We start from the raw sequence: 13,043 nt of genomic DNA on the forward strand, positions 1-13,043 counted from the left end.
TTATTATATTTTATTATAAATTATATATATTATTAATTATTTTATTACTATTATTATTATTACTACATCATCAGTCATATAATTTCTAAAATTCAGATTATAATTCTCTAGGGTGCTAAAAAATCTTCAGCCCGAGAGAAGCACCAAAATGTCTTAACTCGTTCGAAATTACAGACTCGTGGATAGAGAAGAATGTACTAAAGACTACGTAGGATTTCCAAAATTACCCAATGGCATCGACGACAGCATGATTTGTGCTGTAGACACGAATCTCACGAGGGGAGCAGATGCCTGTCTAGGAGATAGCGGAGGTCCACTCTTACTATTCAGCCAGCAAGGCGTTAAAGTAGTTGGAATTACGGCTTTCGGACAAGCTTGTGGTGGCTCTAAACCCGGCGTCTATACGGCGGTATATCCTTATTTAGATTGGATCGAGGAGCAGGTGTGGATAAGAAACGACGAGAACAACAAAGCTGTCCCGAAAGCACCGAGTAACAAGAGTGAACCTGTCATAAACCTGTCATTTATTAATCCTATCTTTAACATCACATACACGTCCCACTGAAACACGCCTTATACGTGTTATACATACCTGGAGGACATTCGCGTAGTAGAATTGGATTATGTTACGGAGACAATGATGTATATGATCAGTTCCATTTTTCCGATTTTCCATCCAATTTAATCGTGCGTGATACCTTAGATGATCTGCTGCTTCTGCTGCGTCATATCCGAAAATTTCTTATTGTTATGTGCGATTTTTTTGTAACATTTTCACTTACGTTAAAGGTTTTCTCAAAACGTTAAAATTCCTCTTTTCGGATTGAGAATACAGCGAGATTCATAGGTGGAAAATTAAAGAGCCGCAGCAGGATTAATAAATTGTATAGTGATTCGTAAAAGAAATAGTAGTAATTAGTAACTGAATAGTCTACAAAATATCGAAACTTTTTAGTAAATAGAAAAGTTGGTAATTGAAGACCGCAGGGCAGGAACACGAGCTAAGTTACGTTTCCCATTTCTTAAGCAAACAGTTTTAAAGTTGTAAATTAATCTCGTGTTATCAAAATCGTCTTTGAATTTGATTTTGAAGCTAATTTTACGGATAACTTAAATCAATGTCGTAATATTAAATTGTCGAAAGTAATTCAAATATTGCTTACCTCGAATCATGCCTCTGTCTGGTAGAGAAATTTATGAATTATATCTTCAAGCTTCAAAGATGAACTTTAATTAAGTGTCCGAACCCCTAAACTTCTAGTATATCCAATGTGTGTCATCGAGAAGGAAAGAACGATAGGGGGTAAACATTAACAAAACCCTCTTTTATTTATTCACATCCTGTACAAATGTTATTTTACATAATGTCGATAATATCTACCGGACCAGCTCGAATTATTGGCCGGTAATTATGTGATAAGCGTCGATTTGAATACTCTTCGAAGCGAAGTACAGTTATTAAAACCGAGCGTACGCGATCTTGGAATAAAGTAGAAACAGTTATTGGCGGATAAACGTAAGATGTATTGATTGTATGCTTTTTGTAAAAAATGTAAAGAAAGAAAAAATGCTGTCTAAACGAAATAAAAATATTTTAGACGAATACTGTGAACGGTTAAATACCTCTAACAAGGGCCTCGTATCTCTAAAGTCGTTACTCTTTAAGATATCCAGATGCAAAGAAATATACCAGCACCAAGATTCAAAGCGATTCCATGTAATCTAAGTTTACGATATAAGTTTCCACATTTTCCTCCAAGTGATTAATACATTAAGGACCAAGCGAAATGTAGGATTATTACAAAGCATTAATAAAGATTGTTTTATCAAGGTACAATGGCGTGTGAAGATGTTTGAATATTTATAAAAACTTTTTCTGAATGTATCATGTGCGTTATGTGAAAAATCGTGTATGAAGTATAGGCGATGTGATACAGCTATCGTGATCACATTGGTGAAGTTTGAAACGAAAGTCTGAAAATTTACGTACAAGTTACAAGATATTTACAGCAAATATTTTTAGTGCTAATTATATGTTTTAGGCAACTAGTCATACTGTATGCTAATATTTTTAGTAAACATGTATTTGCAATAAACATCCTGTAACTTTTATTTACTTTTGAAGGTATATTTTACTACTATAATTATGATAATCGTGTCTTATTATAATGCTAATAAAAGATAAAGTTTGTTATAACACATAATATATTCACAAAAATTTTCTATGAGTTAGGTGTGCAAATACTTGAGAAAAGTCCATTATGTAAATTAGAGAGATGAAATCAATCTTCATGACTTAGAAAGGAGATAATTCCTAGCATTATCGTGTAATATTTCAACTTCTTCAAACTTTATCAAAATGTAGGATCTAGATAGAAGAAGAAATACTATACAAAGAAAATATTTTGCAAGTCTTTGGAATGCTCTTTCGTAATTGCTGTGTTAAAAAATAGAATTCTGTGATATAAATTCGTTAGAATAATTGAAAGTACGTTGCCGCAACGTTGGTCCTTAATGATTTAAAATTTCGCAAACCATTGAAACCATTTCAGCACAGATATAGATGTACAGTTCGTATTTCTCATAAAGGTAAATCGTTAAATCTATTATAGAACATCGAAATTCTTATTTATTCAACGTAGGGTGTACAACGATTATAATACAGTGTACTTGTACGCGATATAATACTGTTAACGATCAGGTGCAATTGTATATATGTATTTTAATTTACAACCTAACGAACGAGTTCCAAAGAATTTCATTATTCCCGCGGACTCGTTCGTCCGCGACGCGTGATTCAAATGAAATTAATCGGGAGTCGTTTCGTCGATCACTAACACCGTAAAGCTTCGTCCACATTAGTCAAGTTACGTGAATTCAAGCCGCTTGAGCTCGAGTAACCTAATTCGAAGGGAACACCTAACACTAGGTAGAATATTTTTATTAGAAAATAAGAATAAAAAGGAAGTAATTACACTCTTGTTCATAAATATTAAGATACTTGCTGGTTTCGTACGAAGCTTTTAATCCGAGGTATAATCTAAAGTCAATTTTATTTAAAGTACCGTGGAAACGATTAATCAAAATTTCATATTCGTGTAACATAAAGATGCTTCAGATTATTTCAAATCGAGTCGGCTGATGAGGATAAACATAGAAAATTATAAAAATATTTCAACTCGAGTAAATTACACGCTGGTAAAGAGGTAACGAGTTACACAAATTTAAATTGCTCGAATTCATGTAATTTGACCAATCTGAACAAAGCTTAACTTCTTAACAGTAAAGAGTTTCGTGCGTATAGAAAATTGAAAGGAAAGATATTTCCGTCGTATTAACTACGTACGTGTTGCATTCCCATCACCCATAGACACCTTCCACTCTCGTATCAATGCAATTTAATTTTCTAATCAATTTGAAAAATCCTCTGAACAAAAGTTATTCGACATATAACATTACACTAGCAAAGAAAGAAAATTGATTTGTAATACGATTAGGCAATACAAATTAATTGATAGTCTGTCTATAAAATCAATCAACAAACTCTAGCATATCGTCTTCATCTTGAACCTCATCGATTCATCCAATACAAACTATAGTAATACGAAAAAGTAGTTTCTGTTTTCTCAAAAAGACACGTTTCGGAAGGGATTTCTAATCTTCAGAGCCTGTCGACGCTAAACGATCCTTGCAACTTAAATCTCAGCTGTTGAATTTTCACCCCCATTTGGTAGCTATCGTGTACAACGATCTGAGAAGTTCCAACGCCCTATTATCCGACGCAACAGTCTCGTCCTCCTGCAAAGAATTATTTTCATCCAACGTCGCGGTCTTCTCCGATCGTCTCACGATGCTCGCCGAATTTTCCGTAGTTGTTCGAAACTTGCGGCTCTTTCTACTCCTAAATGTAGTCACCGGTGGATCCGTGACTAATGGAGCGGTCGAGGTACTTTTTGCGTAATTAATCGATTTAACAGCAGGCAGACTAAGCTGATTAATTCCGGCCACCGCGTTCTTCGATTCCTCCGACGAAAATTCGTTCACGGGCAATCTAAGCAACGCGTTTAGCAATTCTTCCCTTTCACGTTGCAACGTTTTATTCGCTGGATCGCTGCAATGTCGTATTAAAAGTAGAACGAGTTGTCGAACAGTCTCGTTGTTATCCGCCTGTTTCATCACCCTCATCAACGTGTTAGTACTCGAATCGTTTAATTTACCGAACAATTTCTCAGCAATTTCGTTCTCTGTTCCATTTAACTTAGTCGTCGCCATTGTATAAGGCAATAAAGAAGTTACCAGGGTATCATGAGGCAAAGACTTCGTCGACGTGATAGAAGACGTTATGGTCGTCGTGATACTGCTGCGTGTGGTTATCATTGGCTTCGGTGTCGCGGTGTTTTCAGCTGTTGACGAAGTAAACGATGTTGGAAGCAGAGAAAATGTCGTAGGCGAATCTTTATCCCTGGACAATCTCTGCGATGGAAACAGGACATCTTCTTCGCTAAGGAATGACTCGTCTGAACTACTCGATACATCTTCACCTAGAGAAGGCGTGTTTTCATAATCTACTCTTTCTCGACTATCAGTGACGCTAAACGTTCCTGTTGTAACAGTGGAGCCAAGGTCTGACTCTAAATCGTGATTAATTCTCTGAGGGTCGACGAACACCGAAGTCTCCCATAAATGAGTAACAGCTGGAGACGAAGTCCAGTGGTCATTGTCTAATATCTTTGAATCTTCCTTCTGATCTACGGACTCGAAAGAATCGTTAGAATCGTCATTTGCGCAAGGCGTAGTATCTATGATATTTGTAGTGGAAGTTGTTAGTTCAGTAACAACAGCTGTGGTTGTTATAGGTTTCTCTGTTGTCTCGATATTATGTTCGTCCACGCGATTGTAAAGATTTCTAAACTTCATGTAACTGCTTCGTAACGTAGGCAGGGAAATTTCAATTGGTTTCGGTTCGGCTAATAACGACTTGTGACGGGGAATTTTATGAGGCTGATTTGTAGAGGTTTCGTAACTCGTGGTTGAATCAAAAGTAGTCGATCGAACGCTATGCGTGGACATAGGTGTGCTAGAATAACTTTCATGCCTCAACGACCCGAGAATTTTATCATTATCCTTTCGAATCGCCTCTGGATGATCGTCGAAAAACGGAGGATTCAATTGTTGTTCCGGTTTCTTACTCGTCGACTTTTTGTTCCAATTGTAAGTAACCATGTGCACGAACACGGACGGAGAGGGAGGTGTCGGTGAAACAACGTAATTGTCGCTTATGGGAGTGCTGGCGAATAATTTGTCGAGTGATTCCGTGACAGTCGTGACGCTGTTATTCTGGAAACCCCCAACGCGATTTTGATTCCCAGTCTCATCAGACGAAACGTAGCTATTTGTCACCGTTGACTCGGCGTTTCCTTTGTCCACCTCGTTATTCTGATTGTAGAATCCGCTCGAATCATATGGTGTACTGTTTGGTTCTAAAGTGTACGTGCTCTCTGTCGGAGGAACGGAAGTCTCGAAATACGTGCCAGTCACAGGACTCAACGATATCAAGTTGGTACTATACTCAAACCCGTCTTGAGAAAATACTTTGGGAGTAGTGTAGTAAGTGCTTGCTGATGTGCTAAAAGTATCGTAAACGCTCTCTTGGGTCGTAGTGGTTGGTGGTTCAAAGGTGGTAGGATAAATGGTAGTTAATTTCTGTCTTATATCGTTACCATCATCGGAGAAATCCAGAACTTCGTCTCTTTCTCTGGTCGGAGAAGTGTTATCTTCGATCAGATAGGGAGTAGTAGTGCTCCATAAATCATTTTCTTCCGTAGTTTTGGATGGCTCGGTCGGTCTGATCTCCGTTAATACCTTCTTAAACGATTCTGGATCCAATAAATAGGCGGACAGAGCGTGTGTGAACACTTGAGCCAACTCTCGAAGTCTAGTACTGTTAGTCTTTCGAAGATCATCCAAGGACCCTCCGCTTTGTTGGAGCTCTAAATCATCGTTATAATCCTCTCTGTAACCACTAGAATTGTCCAAACGATCTTCCGTAGTCACATTATTCGTCTCCACCTCTTCGTTCAATTTAAATAATTCCGTGTACGAATCGATAGTGTGCCTGGTTAGAATACTGGTCGGCACTTGGACCGTTCCATTACTCTTCTTCGAAAGTGCTGATTCCTCCACATCTTCTGCAGACTCTATATTTATAGAGGAATCCGTAGTTTCGTTCGAATCAAAGTTCTCTGTGGCTGTAGAGAAATAGAGAGCCAGAGAGTGTAACGTCGAAGGAGCTGGAGGGACGGAAACGTTCGACGCCCTCTCGTTTTCTTTCAACGTTTCCGACAAACTAGGTACACTGTGCTCGAGATTCTTCAAAGAGTGTAGCATACTCAACGCGTGCTCTCTTTCGGAAAATCGCGCTGCATTCGACCTAATCTTACTCAACGACGTCGGAGTAGGATATTTCAGTTTTGGTATCAGAGTTCTCGGAGAGGTATAAGTCGTCGTATAAGTGGGCACCGTGGGAGTATATGGAGTTGGTTTTGAAGTGGTACTGCTAGAACTGTACGCGTAGTTTCTTGTAAATGGAATATAAGGACCTAGTGTAGACATCACTTTACCCTGTTTGTACGTGAAACTTCTATCGTAAGGACTCAGATCCTTCTCGGTCACGGTGTTCTGTTGATAAGCCAGAGTGCTCCTAAAAGGTTTCTCTGTGGTTGTGCTGATCAAATTTTGTCGATAGCCTGGAGATACCGTGAAGGGGTTCTTGCTAGTCGGTATAGAATCGTTGTTTAACCTATTAGACTGGTTATCGATCGTGGTTCGAGCCGCTGGTCTCTCTGTGCTGCGTCCAAAATTGCTGCTACGGAAAGATGCAGTTGGTGTGAGAGAAAAGTAGCTTGTATATCTCTGCTGCGAAGAACTCGGTGTTATAGTGTTTTGACGATAGACATCTGTGGTCACGTAGGAACGAGTCGTAGAAGGAACTGTTCCTGTGTTCCCGATAGTTGCTCTATTATTATCCCTATTATCGTTACCATCGTAATAATTCTTGTCAACGAAGCTGCTTCGAACGTTAGTCCCTATAGTTTTCGCGTTTCCACGATACTCGTAGTTGCTATTAGCAAACAGAAGCGATTCGGTGATCGGTTGAGTATCAGAATAAGTAGATGGATTCGTTAGAAGACTACTTTCGGTGGTAATCTCGTCGTTACACGGAGGAGTAGTAGTGACCGTCGAATACTGCGTCGTCGTCTCATAATAAGTAGACGTCGTGTCTGTAAATGACGGATAATCGTTCCTCTGCGTGGATACGTCGTTTTCATTATCCCGTCTCCACGTGGTCGAATCATAAATAGAATTTCTCGTAGTAGAATCACGATTAATGTACAATTGATAGTAATACTGGTGCGTGTTTCCAGTGTTTTCGTTGAACCGGTTCCCACGATTGCCAACGAACGCTGCGCTTTCTGCAAATTGCTGAGACTCCTTCACGGGGCTTGTATTACTTCCTCTGAATGTAGTTGACTCTGTATAAGCTGGCGTGACCCTTTGCGAAGAAGTAGAGTTGCTCCTGTTCAGACCTTTAAACTTCAATCTTTTCAGAGCTCCTTTGTCATCACGTTGACTATTCGAGTTTCTGTTCGTAACGTAGTAATTTTGAGCCTTTTTCGGGGTATTATGATAATCTTGACTGGTCGTCGAATATCTATTCACGTTCCCTTCGTCGGTGTTCCTTGTAAATTGATTGAGTTGCTGTTTCAAGTTGGAAGGTTGATTGTTCGAGTGAAATCCATTGCCACCAAACAGCTGGTTACCGTCTCTTTGTGAGTTTGATTCTTGACTGAAATTGTTGCCAGAGTCAAAGTGTCGAGAGGACTTGATCCTTTCTCTGTTTGGTTGCACCTGATTTTCTTGCGGAGGCTCTTCATACGGTTTAATCCTTCCGTTCTGCTTACCATCGTAACTGAGATTCTGAACGTCGTAATAGTCTTGTTGCGCGCCTGATTCGATCGACTGTGGATAGTCTAATTTCGATTTTCGGGACTCGGCCCGTCTTCGTTCTTCTTCAAATAACTGCTCGCTACTTTGCTCGTACAGTTCCGTGGATTTGCTACAGTCCACCTTGAACCACCAATCGCAAATTAGCTGCGATTGTTGAAAGATGGTGCCGTTCGGACAAAGAAATGAGATTTTTCGCCCGTTGTCGCAGATATGGAATACCTGAACAGAGAAATGTTCATCGTGATAATTCATTGCTTAATTTTTGTTCGTCGTGTACCATTACGGAATCATTTATATCAACGGAGTCTGTGTAGTTCGTCGGCCAAAAAATATGAGAATATCAATGAGAATATAAGAACTAACAATTTTCTTAATCTCTCTTTTAAGAAATAAAATTTAATATGAAGGCCATATCAAACGAACTACGATGACAATTATAACACGTCATTTTCTTAAATCGTTAGGTTTTCCAGAAATAAGCAGTCTACAATAATGGAAGTGAAAAACCCAGTTTCTGCAATTATCTATTCGTCAAAAAGAGCATACATTGACACACAATACATAATTATATATATTCGTAATGTACAATACCTTGTATCTCATAGCCGCGTCAGCTGCCTGACTCATTTCATTACCAAACATAATCATACGTCATTATTATCTCTCGTTTTGAATTTTTATTCTATTTTAAACGTATTTAAGGTCGTCGACACTTTTAATTAAACTTCCTTCATTTAAAAAATGTTTTTTTACTTGGTTGTCTATTTCGTAATCTTTTCTTATTTTCTTTTAACTTCGAACAGTTTGACGTTATTGGTAAAGGTAATTTTTAGGAGAAAGTTTCATAAGTTTTACGAGTTAAATGGTCTATTCATCAGTTTGCTCGATTACGTTATCGCGAGACGAGATATCGCGATGTCGTAACAGTGAAGTCCGCGTTTGATTAAAGTAATTACATTGCGGCAAGATATATATTAAACCATTTGTTACTTACTTGACAATTCGTCTCCAAGTCGGCGTAGTAACCACCTTTCAGACCGCGACAGCTGAACGAAGTGGCTGGAATTGTCGTGAGAGCTGGAAAATCCACTCCTGGTTGTCCTGTCACGCCTAAATTACAAGATCATGTTTCATTGTACGACTTGATCGTTCCCTTTTAAAAATCCACTGACGTTTTAATTTCCAACAGCGAAATTTCTACTTTATTTATTTTATCTTTTTCCTTCGTAATTCGTAAATACGACGAAAAATTTAAAAAAGTGTGCAGAGATTCCATTAAGTCATGCAAGTTAATTCTTTTACATGCATTTAAAGCTTCTTGTAGTTGCTCGAAAAATATTTTATTTCGTGTCATACAAAACGATTCTACCGCCTATAGTATATTATAGTATATTACCACAATCATTTATTCTTGTTCTCTAAAACATTTTCTTTTTTAATTAATTCATAATCTTAAAACTTTTCCTTTAATTTTGCTACAAATTTTCCAAACAACCTAATATACATACATGTTATTACAAGACTCTATTACAAGACATGAAAGTCAGTATTAATTGATAATCTGATCTTCTTTTCTTTTTCCATCGATCGAGATCGATTTCTTGGTGATCCACAGCATTAGTTGTCACATCGGTCAGTTACAAAGGATATTAACTAGATGCATGCGCTTTATTCTATTGGGATAGAGGAAGCTGAAAGAGAAAGCGGCTGGTGTACTTATGCAGTATTATTAATAATACCCGCTCCTTTGAGCCATTCCTTGAGAAGATCCACATTGCCGAAGAAGACTGGGAAAGAAAGGCGAAGAAAGTATTTTAGAGATAGAACGGAAGAGGGTTAAGAAGTGTTAGTTTCGGTGTTAATAAGAGTATAGCTTAGAAACCTTGATAAATTTGGTACTCGCCATTCTTCTCAGATGCCAGCCTTTTCACTATTTTTTTCAACGATTCCTCGTTCTCTATGGATGCTTCTATACTGGATAAATCCAACTCTGACGAAAGTTCTGGCAGATTTGCTTTTTTGTTACTAGTTTCTGACTAGAAGTGAAAGCAATTCGTAATGAAATTATATAAAATATTAACGCGCGTTAAGTATATAATAATTAGACTGAGGATTTTTATGCATTTATTGTTTATAGGAAATTTGAATGTACATAATAATACGCTGCATAAGATTGTAACACTATAAATATTATAATTACGTTAGTGTACTTGCATACGAATCAGTTAATTATCTACATTAATTAAAACAACACAATATTCATAAAAATTACGTGGAATATCCAAAGTAAAATTCTCGATATAATACTTAATAGATGAAACAGATCTCTTAAATCATCTTAGAATTAAACAAAAGTTGATTAACTAAAAATCTTGATTTTCAAAGACTCGAAAGTTTTTTAGTTTCGAGAACTTCCGAGTATAGCATCTCTAGCTATTATTTAAAAAATATGCATTTGCATAAATATCCGTAGTCTAATAACAATTCTTGTATGACAAGTAGTTTTAGAATATTTGAAAATACTTTGCTATTTTTCTTAACATATTTCTATGACTTGTTTCGTAGTAATAGCAGTGTGAATAAAAGACATTGAATGTAGATATGTATTGTTATTCTACACAGTAGAAGCTAGGAACGTTAATGAGCGATCATAGTCACCTCTGTTTCGCAATTGCTGACCATGAAAGTGACCATTGAACCTGAAAAACCGAATACATTCAGAAACGAAATTTATTATCAATTCCTCGAAAAATGATACTTCATTTTTTGTGTCTTAACATTCAATAACGCTAACGTAACATCCTCGTAATAAAAATTATACATATATATATGTGTGTAGATTAAAACATATCGAGAGAGATCGAGAGATACTCTAATCATACTTACATAAAAATATGATTACTTCGAGATATGCCATTCTCGATAAATTCTTGTGCATGATTCTGTAACAAGATATAAGCAAATTCTTTGATACTTGTATATCTCTTTTTGTTATCTCAGATCAATTGAATTTCTCCGTAATTAGAAAAATATCAAGTATTATAATGAGTAATAAGTTCAGTCGCAATTTCTTAAGAAAACACGTCAAGTGTTATTAATTTCATATGAAATCTATCTATATAGTTAGAGATTTTGTTTATCCCATTTCTTTATAAATTTATCTTGTTTTGTCTTTCATCAAACAATTCACACGTAGATATTTCTACATTCTTAATTTATTATATCATTCTTTGCAATGTATACAGTGGTGAAAAGTGGTGAAATTCTATTTTTCGCTAAAGCGAACTTATTACTCAATTCATACACAATACACATATACAATATACGGATGTCATATACACATATAAGAAATAATATTGTTGTTATCTATAAAATCAAAGTAAATAAACATATTATACTACAAATATTCTGTTATTTCTAAATATATTCAAAAACGGTATAGAAAAATGAAAATATAATAAAAGCTCAAATTTTCAAGAGAAAAAAAATAAGCCACTGCCGAAACCCGGGATCGAACCAGGGACATTTAGATCTTCAGTCTAACGCTCTCCCAACTGAGCTATTTCGGCGCTGAAAGAACATCTCTCTATATTTAATAATATGCTATTATTTTACAATTCGATCAATACTTTCTATTAAAAGTGTCTAAGTAAAAGTTACTTTAGAATCTAAACTAATAATTTAGGTTCTAATTAAATTTCATAAGATACGGTTCTAACAATAACGGTTTTCATGAAACGATGCTTTAAGCAAAGAGATGACATTTAATCGCTTATATTTCATACTATACATAAGTCTTATACATTCTCGTGAACTATTAACGAGAATAAATAAAATACCAAGGACTTTGCTTAATCGTGATATTAATCTCGTAAGATTTATGTAGAAACATATTTTATAATTGCTCATAGAGTTATTATTATCTTAATAAAATCTTCGATGGTAATAATTTTTGTTACTATTTTATTGTTATTCTTTTATTAGGTCTATAACTAATAGAAAATTTAAGTATCTTTGCATTCTTATTGCAAACAAATTTACGAGAAAATACGATTGAAACAGATAATAATATATACATATCAATATAAGGTAATAATAAAATATATGAGAAGAAAACAGATAAAAACGAAGAATAAGATAAGAATATCAAAATTCTATGACGTAGTCGCTAAAAATATGAACATAGTACGTAACATAAAAATCTATTTATATCAGATACAATTTTCTTATTTATTATTATCTCGCCGGGAATAAAGTGTTCGAATACTCGCCATAGAAAATTTATCTGATATACAAAGCTTTTCGATTAATACTGCAATGATACGTGATTCATCATGATATTAAGTATAGTGTTCTTTCTAATATTCCATTTCCTTATCTATACTCATAAAAACATGGATTTCCATGAATATCCACAATCTGCTTGTCAAGCATAAACTACTTCCTACAGACAGCATATATTACGTACATTCTATGTATTTTCCAGAAAACTAAAAAAGCAGTTATCGTTTCCTCGATAAATTCCTACCCGATAAGATCAATCAAATATTTTCCTCCAACTAAAAAAAAAAAAAAAAAAAAACAAGAAACAAAAAAAAAACAGAAAATAAGCAGCAAATAAATTATCATAACTCCTCGATAATGTTTCATGATCCTTCCACGCTCATCTCACTTACACGCAAATCAATGATAAACGGCCAATTCGAATTTACTGGAAGAAAACGGCTCGTTCGATCGCGATGATACGATCGGCGAAGGACTCGTGCGCGAACGTAGCTCGTGATTACCCGTGAAAGCGATTATCCTAATCAAATCCCTGGCCGTGGTAATGGGGTTTCCATTACGCCGCAATCTGCGACGAGTAGAAACACCACGTCACGATATCGGCCGTGGCTCAGTGACATTCAATCGAACATGAAACATGCCAGCCTCGTTGTCGGAAGAAACAGATAACCCCAACGTGCTCGTTTTACTCCTCTCTTCATCTTCCTCTTCGTCTTTGTCGTCGTGGCAGGTGACGCAACCCCGAAGACGGT

At 36.2% G+C, this 13,043-nt stretch overlaps 2 protein-coding genes, 1 long non-coding RNA gene and 1 other non-coding gene across 7 annotated transcripts in view; 2 read left to right on the plus strand and 2 right to left on the minus strand.

Moving 5' to 3' along the window:
- The window catches only part of LOC100646730 (serine protease snake), a 17,834-nt gene extending 16,231 nt beyond the window's left edge, over positions 1–1,603 (plus strand). For all 3 annotated transcript variants that reach the window (XM_020865417.2, XM_003393247.4, XM_048404412.1), the window contains exon 5: positions 175–1,603. In XM_020865417.2, coding sequence (XP_020721076.1) covers positions 175–565 — 391 coding nt within the window. In that variant the 3' untranslated portion in view covers positions 566–1,603. The remainder of the gene's footprint in view (positions 1–174) is intronic.
- Positions 1,305–13,043, minus strand: part of LOC100651788 (mucin-3A) — a 23,018-nt gene continuing 11,279 nt past the window's right edge. Inside the window, exons 2-7 of one of the 2 annotated variants that reach the window (XM_003393285.4) lie at positions 10,894–10,949; positions 10,666–10,706; positions 9,890–10,043; positions 9,747–9,794; positions 9,002–9,117; positions 1,305–8,226 (exon numbers count right to left, since the gene is read on the minus strand). In XM_003393285.4, coding sequence (XP_003393333.4) covers positions 3,718–8,226; positions 9,002–9,117; positions 9,747–9,794; positions 9,890–10,043; positions 10,666–10,706; positions 10,894–10,949 — 4,924 coding nt within the window. In that variant the 3' untranslated portion in view covers positions 1,305–3,717. The remainder of the gene's footprint in view (positions 8,227–9,001; positions 9,118–9,746; positions 9,795–9,889; positions 10,044–10,665; positions 10,707–10,893; positions 10,950–13,043) is intronic. The other variant, XM_048408346.1, reaches the window with a different exon arrangement.
- LOC125385098 overlaps positions 5,080–13,043 on the plus strand; it is a 22,884-nt gene continuing 14,920 nt past the window's right edge. The window contains exon 1 of the long non-coding RNA XR_007224063.1: positions 5,080–5,211. This is a non-coding gene — a long non-coding RNA (uncharacterized LOC125385098). The remainder of the gene's footprint in view (positions 5,212–13,043) is intronic.
- Positions 11,504–11,576, minus strand: TRNAF-GAA. The gene has a single exon. It is a non-coding gene; the product is annotated as a tRNA-Phe (tRNA).

The sequence above is a fragment of the Bombus terrestris genome, chromosome 1 (assembly GCF_910591885.1).
Source record: "Bombus terrestris chromosome 1, iyBomTerr1.2, whole genome shotgun sequence".
Lineage (NCBI taxonomy): Eukaryota > Metazoa > Arthropoda > Insecta > Hymenoptera > Apidae > Bombus > Bombus terrestris.